The 20,559-nt window shown below is 39.9% G+C and overlaps 2 protein-coding genes across 2 annotated transcripts in view; both read left to right on the top strand.

Annotated features, from left to right (window-relative positions):
* Positions 1-5,615: 5,615 nt before the first annotated feature.
* hepacam2 (HEPACAM family member 2) lies at positions 5,616-17,006 on the top strand. The gene is made up of 9 exons (XM_059350158.1): positions 5,616-5,715; positions 8,909-9,268; positions 9,350-9,637; positions 12,600-12,899; positions 14,777-14,902; positions 15,226-15,247; positions 15,360-15,394; positions 15,703-15,776; positions 16,152-17,006. The coding sequence occupies exons 1-9, from the start codon at positions 5,658-5,660 to the stop codon at positions 16,260-16,262; spliced, it is 1,374 nt and encodes a 457-aa protein (XP_059206141.1). The 5' UTR covers positions 5,616-5,657; the 3' UTR covers positions 16,263-17,006.
* A 2,555-nt stretch (positions 17,007-19,561) lies between these two features.
* vps50 (VPS50 EARP/GARPII complex subunit) overlaps positions 19,562-20,559 on the top strand; it is a 117,025-nt gene continuing 116,027 nt past the window's right edge. The window contains exons 1-2 of the mRNA XM_059349701.1: positions 19,562-19,694; positions 20,233-20,301. Of these exons, the coding sequence (XP_059205684.1) occupies positions 19,662-19,694; positions 20,233-20,301 (102 nt within the window). The 5' untranslated portion in view covers positions 19,562-19,661. The remainder of the gene's footprint in view (positions 19,695-20,232; positions 20,302-20,559) is intronic.

Genomic DNA, 20,559 nt, shown 5'->3' with positions numbered 1-20,559 from the left:
CGTGTGTGTCCAACATTCTGTTTCCCACTGTTATAAATCTTTGTGTGTGAATGAAACTTTGTCATCCAATCAAATCACTCACAGGCCGTGCAGACGTCCCCGCCCCTATTCTTTGCTTCCTCACTGCTGCACTTAAGCTCACTCTCTGCCTCTTGTTCTCTTCCAGCTATAGGCTAACATTTCTACATATGAAGCCATTTTAAGTTGTCATCCAAGGCGTGACATCCTCTTATCAACAACCTCAAAGGCATAACTGTACGCGGCCGCTTCTTGTTTTGGTTGCACAGTAATTGATTCTGTGTGTGTGTGTGTGTGTGTGTGAGAGAGAGCGTGGGTTCTTGCACTTCAGCACCTTAACTGTTGGTATCGAGGGACATCTAAATATATAATGACACAGCTACAGTTACCCTGCAGTCACGTTGTGTCAGAATACTAAAAAAAAACATATTCTCATGAATGGGTTTGTAGGATATCTTATGAAACATATGCATGTTTTGCATGATATCTACTGCTCTATTGTGAAACGCTTGATGTTTTTAACATTTGACAATCACTATTTTAAACATGCCGTTAACATGAGACAGAAGTACTTGATTCGTAGGGTTGGTTAGTTAGTTCAGGATAAAGAAGGGTTTGGATTAAAATAACTATTTATGTATAAAACTACTGGACACAGTTGCATTTGGTGACCTTGGCGGCGACGTAGTCAAGTATGGAAGTTTAATTACGAGTTCACTTAAAATAAAAAGTTGACTTTTAGTTTCAAATAGGACATGAACAGTGGTTTGGTTGAGCCATCAAACACCCCTAAGACGATTTGACTTGTGTTTGTGTTTGTGTGACCATTTTACTTCCCCCCTCGCTGAAATCACTCATATTTCATAATTAATTCATAATTAATCACTAGAGAACGCTGCCTGATTTAATTGGTTTCTGAATATAACAAAATTTAATTCCAGTGCAATGTTTTTTGTAGGTGTAAACAGTGTATGAGAATAGTCTTAAAAAGTCATGTGAACCCTTAAATCTGAAAAAAAAAAATCTAAAATTTACAAATATTTAGGGGCACAGTTGACATCATATAACAGATTACACATACAAGTTAATATGGGGATGACTGTAAGACACTTTTTATAGATTTACCTATTGCATATTTTTTCCTTAAAATGTAATATAGTAAAAAGGTTATACCTTAGTTACTGCCTATGTAGAGTGACATAGATTAGTTGTAAAAGGCAATGTTTTAGTGGTTTTAGGGAATGATCTTGTTGTTTAATTGCAATAAAATACAACATATCCTTTTTGTAGCATACATAATATTTTTACATTAAGATTTAAAGCTCATGAACACACTGAAGTTGTAAGAATGACGTCCCAACTCGGGCAATGTGACCAGCCAAAGAGCACATAATGAACCATTATGTTTGATTCCACTTTTCAGTGGATAAAGACAGAACTATGTAGAGGAGCCCAAAGTATATCACAGTAGGCCACTGACACCCTATGTGGCCCCACTGTAACGACTGCTCCAGACACACACGCATGCACATGCACACACGTGTGCCAATAGTGTGGCCTTGATGTGGGCTGGTGTGCTGTGTCTGCTCTGAGTGTCTGCAGCTGGAGGCCAAGGCTGCTAGAGGAGAGGAGGAATGAAAAAGGGGAAGAGGAAGGATCAAGAAGAGAAGAAGAAGGTATTGGAGTAGAGGAGGAGACAGATACAGGGGTTGGGGAGGAGAAAAAATGATCAAGAGGCTAAAGGAAAGTAATAAAGAGTGAGGAGGATTTTTGAACTGGAATAAATCATCTTTAGGAAAATTATTTAGTACTACAAGAATAAGCAGAACAAGATAATTTGATGATGATGAGGAGGAAGAGAAGGAGGCGGTAGAGTTGTGGTGAAGTGTGGCAACAGTCACAGACATGGGCTGGGAGGCTGAAAATGGAAAATGTGACATGTTTTTGCACAGCAAGTGGGCCCCCATTTGAGGTTGTGTGTGTGTGTGTGTGTGTGTGTATGTGTGGGTGTGGGTGGGTGTGTCACTCAGCTGCTGTGTCCTGGTTTTTGGTTGAGCAGACCAAAAAGTCCATACCAGGCCTACCATACTATAACATAACTCACTGGAAGTACAGCACCAGGCCAGACCAGATTGATGAAACAAGTCAGAGAGCTCCCGTTGAGTGTTTCATTCATAATAATAATGTTCAAGGAAGAGCATGGACGTGGAAAAAGTTTGGGGATCACAAAATCTCACTGAGCAGACACTGTCAAAACTAAGCAGCAACCTCCGGATCTAAAATGTGAAGCCAATGCTGAAGTGTCTGCATTCTTTCTAATGGCCAGCAGGGGGCAACTACACTGGCTCCAAAAAGAAGTGTAAAGACGTCTATGAGAAAATGATCCTACTTCTCACTTATATTACTTCAGAAAATACTTTCCTAATAAGTCAATTGTCTTAATTCCCAGTTTCAAGCATTTTACAGTTCATCATTTTGTGAATTATGGCCTCATATATAGAAAAAATAAACAAATAAATAGGGTGTTTTAGAGTAGGCTACCTTGTACTTTGTGTTACCTTGCACCTTGTCACTACCATGGTGGTGTCTTTAGTCAGATCCACCCTCACGTTCAATTATGGTCACTTCTGGCTCCAAAACACCAAGATGACGACAGCCAACATGCCACACTTGAGACTTCATAACCACAAACCAATGGGTGACGTCACAGTGGTTATGCCCACTTGTATACAGCATAAGGTGATAACTGACCATCCAAACTGCTGTCCAGGACATTTGTGTGTGAAAATTAGCTATTGATATTACCTTGACCCTTTTAAGCTATGTCTTAGGTCTAACTTCTCACTCACCACAGTGGTTGTCAAGTCAAAAGGTCACAGCCATAATCCAGCCATTAGCTAAGCTCTGCTTTTCTCAATATCCCCCAGGCTTGTAGCAGCATGTTGTTCCTTTTTGGAAACAACAACATCTGTCATGATGTGCAGTAATGCTGTTGTTATTAATCAGTGCTCTTAACTGTGGCGACCCAAGCTGTTGGCCATAATGTAAAAATCTCAATCCAAACAATCCCTGGGAGCGAACTTAAAACCATTTAAGTATCTTTAAACTATGTGTGTTTAGCAGCAGTTTTTAGCTTTGTGGCAATGCAGCTTTCAGATAATACAACGGGGCAGTGGCGGCCTCAGGCTGTCTGAGGGCACCAGCTGCACACAGTGAGGCACCAGAGAGCTGTTTAGCACGTAGAGTAACCTGTACTGCATCTTGTAAATGGTATCTTGTCACTCTCATCACTCCTGAGCCCACCAGTGCAATATCTTTTTTAATAAGAATATTTTAACCACACAAGGGAACACTTCATTTTACTTTTTTACTCAGTCGCATAATCACACTATATACCATGGCCTGGGAGAACACTCAATCCTGATTGGCTGCAGGCTGTCCACTCATATTTAAAAATTGACATTTTCTAAGTAGTTCTAGTTAAATTCCCTGTTCACTGTTATACATGAATGTCATGTCTTGTATTAACCGTGGCAAGGGGGACACAGTCAGCTGATTGTAATGAATGTCCCAGGCATTAGTCAAACCCTATTTAAAGGTGTTACTAGGTAAACAGAGTTGGAAAACTTAAGATTTCTGATGGCATAAAATCATAAATTAATTGGCTTGTTATTTTTTCCTTAGGCAAGTCATCATGGTAGAGGCAAATTAATGATCTTTGAGGTGTCAATAATAATTAATTAATGAACTACTGATAATGGATACTTTGTCTACACTATTACGATACTTTGGGCATTAACTCTTACGTTTGGTACAGAGAAGGTAAATAGTCTTGTGCTAATAGATTCTGATTATTTATCTGATATGCGCATAAAAACACTCTTATTTTGAAAGACTGGATAGTTAAACCAAGTCAGGGTCTTAAAACGAAGAAATATTCTGAGAAGAAAACATCGCTCTAGAAGGATTGTCCCTAACATTGCTTTGATTTTTACCAAATAGGTTGAAAAAACACTGCCACAGATACATGCAGTACCAGAGCAAGTCAATGCAAAAGTTAGTCATGAATAACAAGTAGAAACAAACCCTTAGCTCTACTGGTAGCTGCTGTAGAGCTCAGTTAGAAACACTGGAAGCCTTCTAATAGATGATGCACTGACCCCATCTAAAGGTGAAAAGGAAACTTGCAGGTTGTGATTAGAGAGCTTGTTTCATAAAGTGAAGGTGTGAGAGAAAAATACTATGACTTTTAAATGAAAAAAAAAAAAACACTTTTGGCTTTGCAGACTTTGTAAAAACACCATGAAGCTGTTTGTTAAGGACATTAAAGATTTATTTGGACTCTAGTAATGTTGTAGTTGATTTTTTTTTTATTAACCACAATTTCTTTCATTAAAAGATGAATCTGTGTCAAATTGGCCAAATCATGTGTCCTGTCTAACAAATACAGTATTGATGTGATAAAATCTCAGTTCCATCAGGTTTCTCAGCAAATGGCAGAGAAAATAATTGGTGTATTTAATGGTGCCATCACCAAACTAGACACTCATTTACACAACCTACAATGGCCTAATTCATTCAGTGTGCAGTTCAGTCCCAAGTTTCACCACATCCTTTCAGAGGGTGACCATGCAGAAAAAAACTGTGCTGAACATGTCACAGAGGGGACATAGTGAGCGTTTAGCATGTGACTATTTTGTGTCTGTTCGTGCAACCTTTGAGTGGGTAGGATTTCACTTAACAACTACAGCCATCACTGATTACAACGTGAAGTAATTTAGGTCTTTTATACAGACTTTGAGTAAAGCATAGATTGGTTGTGGCACAAATAAGTCTTTGTCTTGCAGTGATGCAAACAACTTGCTAGACAAGAATTCTAACAGATTAACAGATTTTTGTCTACTTTTCTGTCATGGAATAATGTTTCTTTCACTCCTCGTGGGCTGAAAAACAATTTAAAAAACTCACATCAGTGTACATCTCTCTGGTTTTGAGTAAAGTCTGTACCTTGAGGGCACTTGAAAGGTCAATAATACGCGTGTCAGTGACAGGACTGCATCCCCCAGTCAGTTTTTCCCCAGTGCCTCTGTCGTTTTTCCTTTTAATTTCTAGACTAAAAATCATCAGACAGAATAGTTGATTGCTAACTGTGTCCACTAATGGCTCTGTAACTTAACCAAACTGAGAGAGGAGTTAAAAGCTCCCTGCCTGCTTTTTCTTTGTTTCACAGCCTGGGGGACTGACAGACAGCTGGTGTATTATAATGTAAAGACTCCACTATCCTTTTACAGTTCTATGTCTCAGATTCTCTTTGACAGAGTGAAACCCTCAGCCTTAGGGCAGCTGAGTATGTGTGTGTGTGTATGTGTGTGTGAGGGCCATGCTGTGCTGCCTCTTTGCCAGGTGGACCTCTTCTTCCTCCTGGTGTCACATGGGAGGGGCCGGGCTGCATGCAGGCTAAAGCTATACTCCTCTTATTTCCCTGGCAAATATTGTCACCACAACCAGTCACATTTCTCTCCTCCTCCTCCCCCTCCACCTCTTTCTCTTCCACTCCTCTCCTCCTTCCCACATCCCTCACTCCCTGCTTGCCTGCCTGCCTGTCAGAAGTCCCACATATCCCTGGAGGATAAGATGCCATGGAGGCCACAGGAAGAACAGCGCTTTACGTCTGCTCTGTTCTCTTCATCCTAACAGGTGAGCGCTCAGTTGCTGCAGCAGGCTGGATGTTTTGCTTGAGTTATCAGTGTTGCGTTGGTGCAGCTATAGCAGTTACTGTGGTTGCTGTGTTTTGCTTGGTTGGCAGGGTAAAACTGAGGCTGAGTTGAGGAAGTTTTTTTGTGGTGGGCAGTAAGAAAATGTACACTTGTGAAATCATTTTCACAAGTGGGTTTCTTAGGGTTCAGATCAGAGAAGCAGTAATGAAACTGGGTTGCAACATTTAAAAATGATTCCTGTTGGCAGGAGAAGGAAATTCAAGGACGGTCACTGTGTGCTTTGAAAATTGTAATCCTTATGTTGTAACATTTTGGGCAAAAGTGGAAATTGTTCAAAGAGTTCTTGACTAAAGAAAGTTTTTAAAAAAGAGTCTCTTCACAAGGAATCACGCAAAAGCATACTTTTTGAGCTAATTCACCAGTTTACAGCATGAAAAGTCATTTAAAATTACAAATTGACAAAAGGAATCTTAGTCAACAAAGACCAAATGACCAATTAGTTGACTAATCAACTAAGAAGTTCAGGCCCTAGAGTTCTTTATATAGAAATCCTCAACTTTTTTCAGCCTGTTCATTGTTTGTGTCCGTATAGCGTGCCTCTTAGAGTCTGCCTTGGTTTGCTTTGCATGTCCTTTCCATAGTCACTGCCGTGTGACTTGACAGAATTAGATTTTCGACTGTTGCCGTCTGTAAGTAAAGACATAAGGAGGGTGTCAGTGGAAAGAAGAAGTGACCTAGGCCGCAGCTGTGTGACTCAGTGATAACAAACATGCACCAGTGTTCCTCACATGACCAGATAAATCTAACAAAAAGTCCCTAAAACGTGGACTGCTCACCTGCTTTGATGTTTGTGTCATCAACCCTCCTTAAGGAGCACTATTTGTCTTATCTATAAGAGGACAGAAGATGGTGGCGTCTGGACACGCACCGGGAGACTTTATTTAGTATCCAAACAACTCGGATGTGTGTGTGAGGGTGATAAGAGGCAGGTGGTTGTGGGTCCCCACACAATAGTTGTTTGGATGTGTGTGTGTGTGTGAGCGTGTGTGTGTCCACTCAACGAAGATATCCTCTCACCTCAGAAGCCATTGTCTCTGTAATCTCCTCCTATCACCACAACAATATCCGTGTTGTTTTGGGACAACAGTGAAGGAGCGGGCTCGGCACACTTCTCCTCACTCTGCCTTTTCGCCAGATCACAGCTGGTGTAAACACAGGCACACTCCTGCTACTGACAACACACTCTTACACACACACACAAACACACACACAGAAACTGGCCTGCAGGCTTGTGAGAGTGGTACGTGTTGATGGGGCGTCTGCATTATTTAGGACATGACACCAGACACACAGTGAATGTATTGTGAAGAGCAACACGGACAGCAGTCACAAGGGACCTGTTTGACACCAGCTGGACGTCCCTGAGGAGGATGCGTGGACGGGTCAGAGGGGAGGGGTGACAAAGACAAAAAGTGATTACAGGAGAAGGTGGAGATGCAAAGTAAAAATACAAAACTCCCCTCATTCAGGATTTAATTGCATCGCATGTAACACACTGGAATTATGTAAAATCATATAGCAAATTAACAGTCTTTCATGAATATTTTCCAACCTCCCCCAAGATTGTTAATGCTGAAATGGAGAAAGAGAAGATACACAGCCAGAAGTGAGACAAAGGGACACAAGTTGAAGAAAAGTGAGAGGTTTTTAGTGAGTTTGTTTCACAGTAACTGCCTACTCACATGCTGGCGCTAAACTCAACCTGGCATCTGAACACGGTCGCTTACTTTTTTTTTTTTTTACTTCAAACTGTCAAAAATTACAAGAAAGTGAAGTTTCAAGTTGTCCAAGATTCCTCTACTATCTGAAGGATAAAATAAAACTATTATAGACATAGTCTTTTTTAGCATACACAGTAAGTGTCATGACAACAGCTGCTAAAAAAACACCCGTAACTTTGCCTATTCTCGGTGTATTTTTATTCCAAGTTGTTTTCAGCAGGTAACCAGTGAACAAAATGTCATGGCAACAAGCCAGTGCTTTAATAGACATAAAGGTGCAATAGATCAACCGTTATCTAGTAACTTCACACAGCCCCAAGTGTTTGTTTTGCAAGTTGGGATCTAAGAGACAGGCCCCGTTCTTGTCTGACAACAATGAAACTCTGTAGCGAGCTGGGTCAATATTAACTCACAACAGTTTCAGGACGCGGACCATTTCAAGACTAGGATATAACATTAGAGAAACAAAGTGATTAGACAGAGACAACAGAACTGTGTTCATCTTTAAATGGAAACAGCCAACTTTCTGTCGTGTAAAGTGCTTTGGATAGAAGTGCTATATCAGTGCAGTCCATTTATTGTCACCGTAGTTCTATCTAAACAATGCAAGAATATGATTAATGATATTTTTGCAAGATAGATATGCTGTAATTCACAATATAGCATCATTAGTTTTGGTTAGTTTCTAGTTAAATTTTAAATACAAATGACTCCAGTTTGGTTATTTCAACTGCAACATTTTGGAAAACAATAACACTATAATGAATACCATGAAGCAGCATTGATATCTGCCATATGTTTCAATCCAGAATCGATGGGTTTTGTATGAGTTGTGGTTTTTATCATACGTTATGTACAAAAGGTGTGTTTCAGTCTTGTCTAGTTATTTTCCAGTGTTGGTGAATGGACGTACTATATTAGATTTGCTATTTTATGGTAGTTCAAAGTAATGGATGGTTGAAATAGTGGAGAAATTGTTAAAATAGCTTGTTGAATAGGTAATGGATAGATGGTTGAAACATTCAGCTACACTCCAAATAGTAGTAGTATAATGGGCAAAGGATCCATGGGGAGGTGCGGGTGAGGGGTTTGACAATTTTAACATTGGGGTCTATGGGGATTGACTCGCTTTTATAGCCAGCCTCAAGTGGCCATTAAAGGAACTGCAGCTCCCATATTGGCCTCATTTTTCAGATGCAGGGGTTGCCACTTGGTTCACCCCTAAAATGGCAAATGGATCTAAATCAATAAAGAAAAAAGTTTATAATGATAATTAATAATATGTACTATATGAAGCCTGATGTTACCGTGTGAGATGTAGCAAGTGATTGTGCAGTAACTCTCTTTGTTTCTCTCCTTGTCCTCCTCTTCCTGCCAACTTCACCACCTCAGAAGTCAGGTCAGAGTTCATCCACATCCCTTCACTGGTACACCATGGTATTGAAGGGAAGTCTGTGCTTCTGTCTGTTGAGACTCGCTTCCCGCTGGATGAAGTTGAGATCCAGGGAACCTGGTCCCACACCGAGCCGAGCGGTACCCGAACCACGTTGGTGACATTTACCAAAGAGACCACAATCACTGACATGATGTACCGCAACCACCTCCTCTTTAGAGAACCCAATGTGTCTCTGCTAATACGGAAATTAAACCAGAATGATGAGGGAGAATACCACCTGAGCCTCAACATAGAGTTTCATAACAAGACAGGACTGGTTATCAAGGAGGAAAGAACCGTGCACGTAACAGTGGATGGTGAGTGCTTTCCTTTAGATCATTACTACCAGTTTGATATCATATTTTGACTCAGCCCTAACTTCTTTGTTTATTCCGTAGTTCCTGTGTCCACTCCAGTCATTGAGAAGAGCCCATCAAATGCAGTTGTTGAGGACAAGGCAAACGTAACCTGGACTTGCTCTGTCGAGAGAGGGACAAGAGTTGTGTTCCAGTGGCAAAGGGACAACGTCCCGCTCGGTCCCAGTGACAGATACCACTTCTCCCAAGACAACTCTACATTGTTTATCAGTCCTGTGAGAAAAGAAGACAAGGGAACTTACCACTGTTTGGCCAGCAACACTGTCAGTCAGGGTCGGCACAGCAGGGCCGTGGAACTCAATGTCTATTGTGAGTAGATCTACTTCTCCTTCTACTTTTCTGTCCCTGCACCACTGAAATACAAAGCTAGAACCCAATTACTTCTCCTGCCCTCTATAGTTACTGGTGCTAGTGTAGCGGCTTTGTACTCTTTCTCTCTTGCGTTGTGTAATTTTATGGTGAGACGAAGAGATCCAATCGGCATCCAGCCATTTATTCTGGTACAGGAAACACAGTCAAATCAGTTGTATCTCTCTCACACACATAACATCATGGAGCCACAAGGTCCGAATGTCCTAATTGTTTACAACATGAACACGAAATATAAAAAAATCATAACTGGTACAGGAAACACAGTCAAATCAGTTGCATCTCTCACACACACACATAACGTCTGAAAAATATAAAATTAAAAGACAGTGCAGGTTAGCTAACTTGTAAATAAAAATAAAAGTAAAAACTGTCAACTTTCTATGAAAAAAAAGAAGGGCTCAACCGTAAGGGAGCTATATAACAAACAAACACAACTTAAACCACCCATCTGCAGTGAAATTAAATTAATTAATATAAAAAAGACGGAGCTCATAGCCTGTGAACCTACCATGGAGCCACAAGGTCCGAATGTCGCTGCCCCTCGGGGTGCACGACTCTAAACCACAGGGGTGCTGCGTTCAATCACCATGGTTATTGAGAGATGTGTTTTTTATACATGGCAAGTGGAATCAAATATCTCATGAACTGATTAACTACGTTACACTAGGTTGGAAAAGCCTGACAGAAAGAAACATGGCAGAGTCGGTTGAGCCAGGTGTCTTATCTCTGGGCATCTTGCTATAGCTTTAAGAAGATGACATCTGACCAAGCTTCCTCAATTAGGCATGTTTCGACTGAGTACTTTCTAAGTACTTTTTGGAAAGCGGCTGAGTGTTTAAGCTACGCCCACTAGTTAGTTCCCCTCGGGCTCTGTTACCATACAGGTACTTTTGTAGCGGCTAACCAACGGAGTCCAAATGTGACAGACCGACGTGGCAAGCAGTGTTGCCAACTTAGCACCTTTGTCCCTGTATTTAGCGACATTCAGACCCCTCTAGCGACTCTTTTTCAAAAAAAGCGACAAATCTAGCGACTTTTTCTGTCATCGGGGACTTTTGGAGACTCGTTCCTACTCTTCTTAACAAGTAGTAGGCGCCGTACCAAAACACTCACAAGCGGCCCAGTCCTCCCACAGCAGTATCTCCCAGCTGCAGTCAGCAGCTGTTAACCCCTCAGCGTCCAGTTTGCACCAGTCTGCAAATGAATCATGCATGCACGAAATTGACGCACAGAAGCGGCTCAGTAGCAGCTCAGTATCGGCTCACAAAGTACCTACCCGAGGCAGGCACTTTCTGAACTGCTACCTGAGCCGCTAACCGGTGAAGTTGGACGGATCTTGGCCGGATTCCCTCTCCCAAGCTACACCCATAGCGGCTCACTAGAGGCAAGGGTAGCTAATGGAAACGCGCCTATTGTTATTGGAGCACAGAGCGAAAAGGGGCGGGACTTAGAAAGGGTCGGTTGCAAGGTGGTGAGTTTCCTGTGAGAATGTAATCTTCTGTGTTTTATAGTATAAGGAGGTGAATGTTATCATCTCTTAATCTGCAGCTTCTTCTCAAAAAACCTGTTATATCAAAAGGCTTCTTAGTTATTACTTTTTAATGTGAATGTAGCTGCTGTGAACACCAGAAATGATACAGCATGAAGAAGACCCATAATGTCTGGCTACTGTCTCATACATGGCAGGTGTGATCGTTATTTTACAAGCTGTTGTTAAATTGTTGTAGGCTAAGGCAAGATGAATCTAAATGAACCAAACTGAGAAATCATTTTCTCTCTTTTCATTTTATTAGGTCATGTGCAAATGTCAGACTACTTTCCGACAACTAAAATATGTGACTGTTATGGCTATTTGCATGGGAACAGACTTATCTGACAGAGCCTCTCTGTTCTGCCATAAAGCGCGTAGACACACTGACGTGGTTTTGTGAGTCTAAGGTTTCACCCAGAACATAATCATTAAATGAATTAGTTTGAATGTGTTTTAATTTTCAACTGATATTCCCACACTCATGGGACATAAAGGATGCACAGTAGTACTCTTGAGGAACATAATTTACTCCCTTCACTTCTGTTACTGTGTCCAAACAGTTGGTGTGTTAATAACTTGGCACCAGGAACTGCAGCTCTAGTAAATTTAGCATTGCCATCATTTTTGTTTGCATAGGCAGGGCATGTTCATGTTCCTGCAGGAAGCAGATCCAATACTATCAGTTAAAATAACTCCATCAGTTTTACCATGTTCCGTTTTTATTTGTGTATTTATTAATGTTAATGTATGAGTGACGAGAATTGCATAGAGAAAGGAAAGCTTATAGGGAACAAATGTAAATGCTGGTGGTGTCGTTATTTTACAGCCAATATATTGTGCAATCAACATTAGCAAACAAACAAAAAAATAGTTTCTTGTAACTTTAACAGACTTAAAACAGATATTTAGTATATGGCTAACTGATGCTGTAGGAATACACTGCTACATAAATCTTTTTTTGTTTATAATATGACATTATTTCTTGACATTTAAATAAACCAAATTAAATTGTTTTCAAAAGATTTATTTTTACATAACAAGATATATCAGCTTATCTACTTGTAGCAAGAAATCTTTCTTGAGTAATGCGGCAATTTTTATTTTTTATTTTTTTTAAATAAAATCTCCAATTGAGCTGTTTTGTTGTTCTTCTTCAAGGGCAAAAACTGCTCTTTCATTTCCCCACCAGGACTTATCAGCTAGACCGCAGATCAAACCTATGACCCTTTTTCTAAGACATTTTTGCTGCTGCTGCCCCATGATGCAATAATATGAGACAATTCATAGAAAAAAAACCCAATTTTATGTAATAGGTGCCATATCAGCAGAAAACTGTCTTGCTTATCTGACCCACTTTTGCCCCTGCAGATGGTCCCTACAACCTGGAGGTGAACTCAGGCCAGGGTCTGCGGACAGGAGAAGTGTTCACCATCAACCCTGGAGAGCTGGTCTTCTTTGAATGCCAGGCCGACTCCAACCCACCCAACAGCTACGTCTGGATCTCCAAGAGCCGCAACGCCACCCAGGTCATCACTGAGGGCCCGCGGCTGGAGGTGCGCTCCTACAGACTGGCCCAGGCTGAAGAGTACCTGTGCCGCGCCTTCAACAACGTGACACAGAAGCAGGACGAGGCCCAGTTTACTCTGGTGGTGGCCAGCTTAGGAACAGGTGGGTAGAGGGTGGATCGTGGCAAGAAAAGAGCAGAGCGTGGGTAGATTTTGGGAATCCTCTGAGATAAACACTCTGTAAACAGTGTGCCATGCCAAAAAGCAGAAGAGATTTATGAGCTATGAGAGATATATCTTGACAATGACAAACACCAGGGCCAGCTTTGGGAACATGTGGGTGGATAAAATGTCGTACTTGACAGCAGTGAGTTAACAAACAGGTGAAAAGTGAAACCAGGTTATCGATATGACATGAAACACACATGGCTATTGAAACCACATGAAACAGGCATTTTATCTCTGTTGCTAGGTTCCAGCTCTTGCAGCCTGTATAAAAGTTCAGTGGCTGGGAAAGTAAACAGTGGATAGCAGCTGTTAATTTGTTGACTAAGTTTTATAGCATGTAGAGTTTCTGTGTACCAAATGTGACATTGATGTGTTGTCTTAGTGATACTGAGTGAGGCTCACTGATGGGCGCTGCTGATACTGGCTATGATTTAAAACGCTGTTCATTGGGTCAACATAAGTCATTACAGCATCCATTTTTATTGACATCAAATCTCTCACGAACACGTCCAAAGAAACATTTTGTTGACTTTTCAACAGGACTAGCCACACTAACTGAGTAGCCTACAACGCTGTGCACACTGTCTGTTGCTTTAAGCTACATGCCAATATAAGAAGGTTAGGCAGCTACAACAGGCTAACAGGCTAACATGCTAATGTGCTAACATGCTGATGTCTGAAGTTGGAAAAAAATATTTTTTTACCTCTTCCATGAAATGATTGTGACAATGTGATTTATTATTTACAGATAAAGTGTATATCCTCTCAAAACTTTATCGATCAATCTCTTCCAAACATATCAGTGGAAATCACAATTAAGGATTGTGAGGATTGTGTCTGAAAACAAAATTATTCCAACTTTAATGGGCGACTGTGTATAACTTCTGTTCTGTTATAGTTTAGCGTGGTAGCATGCTTGCTAATTAGCAATGTGCAGCTAGAGCTGTTGGGAATGTTTTTAGTTTTTCAGTTTTTGGCAAATCCACATTTTGATGAAGATATGACCAGAGTTATAACTTCTAGGGCAGAGACGTCAGAATTCAAATTTCCAGGCAAAAATATTGACATTGTACTACAAACCACAGATATATTGCTACAAAACGCATTTGGCATCCAAAAACGTCTCTATATGAGATGCACCGGTCTTTCAACTAAAGGTTTTTCAGACTAAATGAGATGCGGCACTGAGCAACTGGCAACGGAAACCCATTATTTCCAGTGGATTGCACCATGTTGTGCCACAAAGTATTTAGCTGCATCCAGCAACGCCAGAGCGCAGACGCAGCACACAGCTCGGCAAGCACTCGCAAAGTTCAGTCTGGTTGAAAGGGAAACTTAACTAACAAACTAACTTTCTGTTTGAATTCCCAACATTAACCACATGTTTGCGATCCAGTGTGGCAAAAAGTGAAGCCAATGGTACCAAACAGAGCGTCACTATGTGGCGAATTGTGAATAACAAAGTGTCAGTAGATTAGATATATTTGTGGTTTGCAGGATCCTTCAGTGCCAACATCTTATTTCGCTGACTGGGTTAAGATTTTGAATCAATCGATTTAACAGTTGTCAAGATTTTTCACATAAAAATTTAACCTATGGCGGTGCCAGAGAAAAGTCTAGGAGACACCAAAGTCATCAGGACTCATCCTCTGGGGACCATGAATGTGTACAACATTTTATTAAAATCCAAAAGACTTAATAGTTATATCAGTCTGGACCAAAGTAGTGGACCAATCAACTGAAATTACCAACTCTAAAGCCAGCTTGACCAACAATGAGTAATGTCAGTGTCCCTTCTATATTTGTTTACAGGGAAAAACAAGCAGACCCAGGAGGGTGGCTCTGTATCTCCTCTAGTAGCCATTACTGTCTGCTCTTTGTTTGTCATCGGCTGTATGCTGCTGTTCTTCCTCAGGAGAACCTGCCACCCTAAGAGAGGTACGAAAACATCTTATTCTGCTGCTGTGACAGACTCTGACTGGTTTTCTACATTTTTTAATCCAGCTTTCCTGCAACCTGTCTAACATGTTCCGTGTTTTAAATCTGCATGTCTGAATGCCAAGATGCTTAAGATAACACTAACGGCTTTCTGCACCAAGATCTTACATGTTGAGGTTAATCATGAATGTAAATAACTTGCAAATGTCAGTCAAACGGAAGGTAACCACGGCAAAATATATACAGTGTTTGAATAAGTCAAGGTAATATTTAAAATGTGTAATTTTTGTATTTTTCTGTGTCTTTCTCTCTATTATCAACAGTGCTTATGAGCATTTACAACAGGTGAGAACCTTGAATATGAAGTGAATACAGACATTAAAAATGTTGTTATTTATTATTTTTTTGTATTCACATGACGCTTCAACTAACAGCTTTATTTCATTGTTTTTGGCAGGCCGCTTTCAGAGCAGAAACGACCACATCGTTCAGGTGAGCTATTGGATGTTTTTACCTGCTTTTTGAGGCTAACCAAATTATAGTGTGTGCCTACGTCATATTTGCATATTGTATTTACACATTAGAGTGATTATAAGGATGAACAGGGCCTTGGCTGTCCTAAAAAAAAACAGGTTTGAGATAGGAGGAGTTTCAAACATAAAAGCAAACAATGTCAGGTTATTGATTCCAACTGAAAAGCAGTTTTATGGTTTTCTTACATGCACAGTCATATTACTGTAAAGTTTGACTCAAAATAGATACTAATATGGGGTTTGACATTAAAGCCCATGTATCAACAGGTCATGAAGATGCAACAGAAGACTTTGGCATCTACGAGTTTGTCTCCATACCGGGGAAAATGGAATCTGCACAGGTATTAAACATGTTGTATATCCACATGGAATCAGTCATAATGCAGCAAGATTTTAAAAGGGACAGTAAGTTTAGATTGTTTTGGTGTGAGTTGCTGAGTTTGGGATACTGAGTCATGATTCCTGGAAAGAGGCATTGCTTTTGAGTTTTTTAAATGTATTTTTTTGGCACTTTGAACACCACAAGCCGAGTGCCATCTGGTCCCATTATATTTGAGAGAGAGCAGACATCTGTACGGCTCTTATCTCCAACACTCTATAATTCATACCAAAACAATCTATTGTGATACATTGCACGAAAGGAAAAATAAGCTTTTGTCTGCTGTTGAAAAGTTGCATGCCATTTTACGAAATTTCCCTGTGCAACTGTCCTGCAGGCATCCTGCAGATCTCTGGCTCGTCTTGAGTCAGTTCAGGATATGCACACCACCATCTACGATGTGATCAGACATGTTCCTGAAACACCCAGTCACAGTTTGCTGAAGTAAGCTGAGATGGAACCTACAGTTGTGCCATTTGAAGACTCCTTTGTAGCTTTATTCTCTGCTATCAGAGCCTGAAACATTGGTTTTGGTGGCCCATTTGTTTTGCACAAGGGATGATGGAGACTTGTGTGAGGACACAACCTGATCGTGCACTGTTACTGTCCAGAGTTTTGGACAGACGTTAAATGACTTCTAATGACAATATTGTGAAAATGAAAGTGTAAGTATGCCTTGAAATGTTTGTTTTTTATGTGAAAGTACAACTGAAGCTGAAACTGTTTCGCCTTTTTTGTAAAAAATTAAGATCACTTCATATCGTATCAAACCAAGCAAGCAACGATCTTATGAAATACCTACAAAGTACCCAAACATATATTTAATTTTAACTAATAAGGTTTTATTTGCCATTTCAATAATATCCTTCTAATTTAACATTCCTGCCGATGAGAGTCTGCTTTGTGAGACAAGTGTTATAATGAATGCATTTTCTTGTATGAAATATATTAGGATTAATTGTAAATATTGTACATGGATTATACTGCAGATTCTTTATACATATTATTCTATTTCTATGTTTCGCTCTAATCTATTTATTCCCATAGAAACACTTAACCCTGTTTCCACAAATGTAGCATTGTTTCTGCTCAACATGGACATAATGAAATGCTGAAACACGTAAAAGGATTCATAAATTATTGTACAGTTTGCATTCATATATTTGTTTTGTACTTTATTAAAGATATAACTGTTTACTATTCTGGGTCATTTTGTAAATATGGATACTTTATTCTGCATTTATATGCACTTCTTTATGTGTCTTTTTCATAGGGTTTGAGCAATCAGGGCATGAAATGAACACTTTCTCAATCACAGATCCTGAGAAACAAAAAAAAAAAAGTTGAAACCAGCAAAGATGTCAGTTGTTGTTCCTTCACAGCCAGCCTTTGTCTGATGTCCTGGCTGTGATCTCTCTTCTCACAAGTGTTTGAGTCGTATTTGTTGTCTCCAAATTGCTGCAGAGTGCTTGTTTCTCCCAGCTTTGTTGCATTGGTATGCTGTGTACCTGGCGTGATATGGAGACAGGCAGCAACAGACGGATAGTTCAGCATGTGGCAGAGTGCCCTCCACCTGCTCCTGCTGACACCTTGTCACGACTAGATACAAAATGTGTGTGCTTGCTTGTCTGCGTGTGTGTATAAAAAAAGGTAAAGGGACGAGGAGGAGAGAGATACAGACCAGACACAAAAGTGTTTTGTTAAGAAAATAGAGGTCAAAATTTATATCTAATTTAGAGGCTCCGGCACAAACTTATGTGTTATTTTTCCCACCTTGAATGGCAGCAGCTTGCTTTCTGCTATGATTCAGCTTATTACCAAAACAGTGTTTGTCCCCATTGTGTCAATCATGCCCTGAGTGCTTCCATTCAAAAGTCATGTCAAACGCTGTAGCAAAAAAAAACAACAACAAGCTTGCAGAGCTGAAATTGAAACTTTTAAAACTCTCAGGATGGAGACATTCGAATTGATTTGGCTCTTAGATGATTTGTTTCCAAAGAAAACTTTTCATTTTGAAGGTTTTTCATGAATAAATGACACTATGGTGAAATTATTATTTTACAATATTGTCAGTATATGCCTACTGTCAAAACCTTAACCCCACACTGAGTGAGTGCTGCTTACTCTGATGCTCCCCTGCATAACAACGAGCAGTTTATTAAATCTAGCTCTAATAATAGCTGATGAACTGACCAACTGAGTGTGCAGTGTCTTTGTGGTGGCATCTCCGGGTAGGGGTTGCCATCTGTTCCGTCTCAGTGTATGCTTTAAGGGAGGCTCCCGCACTGTGGATGACTGCCTAACAAACAACAGTGGAGTAAATTCACCTATAAGGAGAGCGACCTCACCTTCATTTGACTGGGAAATAGCCTGAGGCATCATTAACCAGGAACTATGAGCTCACGGTGCCTGTTGTCTGCTGCATGCTGCTTGCTTTTAACCAAGCGCTGCTCGAAATAACACCCAAGGTGGCAATTACAGAACAGAACAGGCTAAATGGGTCTGCTTGTACCCATTTTCTAATTATTTGGAACAGTTTACAATGCAGAGCCAGCTCTAATGACTTGGCAGTGATGGAACTACATGGAGTCACATCAGTGATGAAGTGATTGTGAAAAGAAATGTTTGCTAGATAATGCAGCAACATGAAAAATGATAAAACAAAGTTATGCCTATATAGTAAAACTTAACCTGCTTGAGATTAAATGATATGTATTTATGTACAGTATGTTATGAGAGATGTCATACATATAGTATATATAGCTACAGTCACTTGTGAAATTAGTTATCCTGAACTAAGATAAAAGTAGCAATATTACAATGTAAATTACTCCATCTAAAGTAAAAGTCCTGCATTCAAAATGTATTTTAAGTATCAAAAGTACAATTTTTGATCATGCAAAACAATGCCCCCTGTAAGTGTTATAATAATGCAAAAGGTATATATTAAACTGTTGGATTATTGTTTTTGTTGCATCAAAATGTAAGAAGCATTTCAGTGTTGTAGATAGTACATTTAACTACTTTATATAGTGTTTGGAAGTTTAACAACATATCATATTTTATAAAATAATCAGCATTCAACACTGCACTTGAGGACAGCAACTGTTAATAAAAGTTAATAAAGTTAATAAATTAAATATCTCTGCATAAAATATACATTAATGGAAAAATTATTAGACCAGCCTTGTTTTTTCAATTTCTTGTTCATTTTAATTCCTGGTACAACTAAGGGTACATTTGTTTGGACAAATATAATGATAACAACAAAAAAAGCTTATAAGAGTATAATTTAAGAGCTGATATCTAGACATTTTCCATGGTTTTCTTGATAAAAACCAAAATCATTATCCCTGTGTGATATGTAAAAAAGCCATTCTTCACCTGACACCTGCAGGTGACTGATCAAACAGTAGTAGGGTGACATTTTTCCAAAGGAGGCAAACTAAACTTACCTGTCCAATAATCTTTCTCTTTGTGATGTTAAATTACTACCATCCAGTGGTGTAAAACAGCAATGCATGTATTATCATGTCAATGCTTTAATCCACTTTTGAAAACATTTTTGTACGTGTATATCTTAATTCAAACAGTTGCTTAACTTAAACCAAATATTTTGAGTTTTCACACTGCAGAGATTCTGTCAGTTGAAGGTCAGTAGCTAGCCTCTTATTAATATAGAACTACATTTCCCAGCATGCTTTGGAACTCCCCGGTTCCTGCCGTGCCAGTCACGTGACGATCAACTATGGCTCCCCTCTCGTAGTGATGGAGGCGCATCGTTGACAACAAAACAAACCTGTGACTTTATTCATTTATTTGTCCACTGACACAAGTTGGATTTAGGATGCAGAAGATAAAGTCTCTCATGGCCCGGCAGGTGAGCAGAACAGGTCCACAGACACCGAGCTTGAGGGCCGTTTTACTCTGACAGCTGCAGGCGGCTAGCATGACAGCTAGCTAAGCTAACTGGCTAATTTGACAGCTCATCGTGTAGCTCATTAAAAGACACATTCAGCTCGAGTAACAGCGGTTTATTTTAATTCTGCCTCTGCCTACGAACTTTTAACATACATGAAGAAAGCACAGGTGCATTAGCAGTAATATAAGCGGCCCAGTTGAAAGAGTTTACCATTAGACAAGCACAACAACAGAGCACAACAGTGGAAACTGGGCGGTTAGGGAAGTTCTCAGTTTGCACTGCAGTAATGTTACACTCATTGGTTCACCAATAAACAACAGAGAGCATATCGCTTTCAGAAATCTGTCCGTAGGTTCCACATTTTACTGTTTGCAGTAGTGTACTGATGAACAGCAAGCTATGTGACAGCGGAAACGACTTACAACTGTAAAAACCTTTAAAGTTACTTGACTTGTTGTGGCTTTAAGAGTCTTAACACTGACTTTTATTTTGGCAGGGCCTGAAAAGCCCCCAGGAGAGTATGGCAGACCTCAGTCCTGTGGAGAATCTGAGGATCCCGAGCAAGGTAAACTTCATGACATGGTTGATGCTGTAGCTCTTAGTTTTGTTGTTGTGATTGCTGCATTTGGGCTGTGCATTGTATACAATCAACATTTAAGTTGGGTAATAATACATATATACTAGGGATGTGTATTGGCAAGAATCTGGTGAAAGGATAGGTACCATGATATAGGAATGACTACTTTTTAGATACTGTAATTAGTAAAAGCCATGATACTACTGGATAAAAAATACCAATCATATGCATAACATTTGATTAAAT

This window comes from Centropristis striata, chromosome 14, assembly GCF_030273125.1.
Source record: "Centropristis striata isolate RG_2023a ecotype Rhode Island chromosome 14, C.striata_1.0, whole genome shotgun sequence".
Classification (NCBI taxonomy): Eukaryota; Metazoa; Chordata; class Actinopteri; order Perciformes; family Serranidae; genus Centropristis; species Centropristis striata.
The sequence above is the reverse complement of the archived record's forward strand: the minus strand, read 5'-3'. Positions and strand labels throughout refer to the sequence as shown.

Coding starts and splice junctions, on each gene's coding strand:
- hepacam2 (XM_059350158.1), top strand. CDS start 5,658: ATGGAGGCCACAGGAAGAACAGCGCTTTACGTCTGCTCTGTTCTCTTC. Junction 5,716..8,908: donor TGTTCTCTTCATCCTAACAG/GTGAGCGCTCAG, acceptor TCACCACCTCAG/AAGTCAGGTCAGAGTTCATC. Junction 15,248..15,359: donor CTTATGAGCATTTACAACAG/GTGAGAACCTTG, acceptor TGTTTTTGGCAG/GCCGCTTTCAGAGCAGAAAC.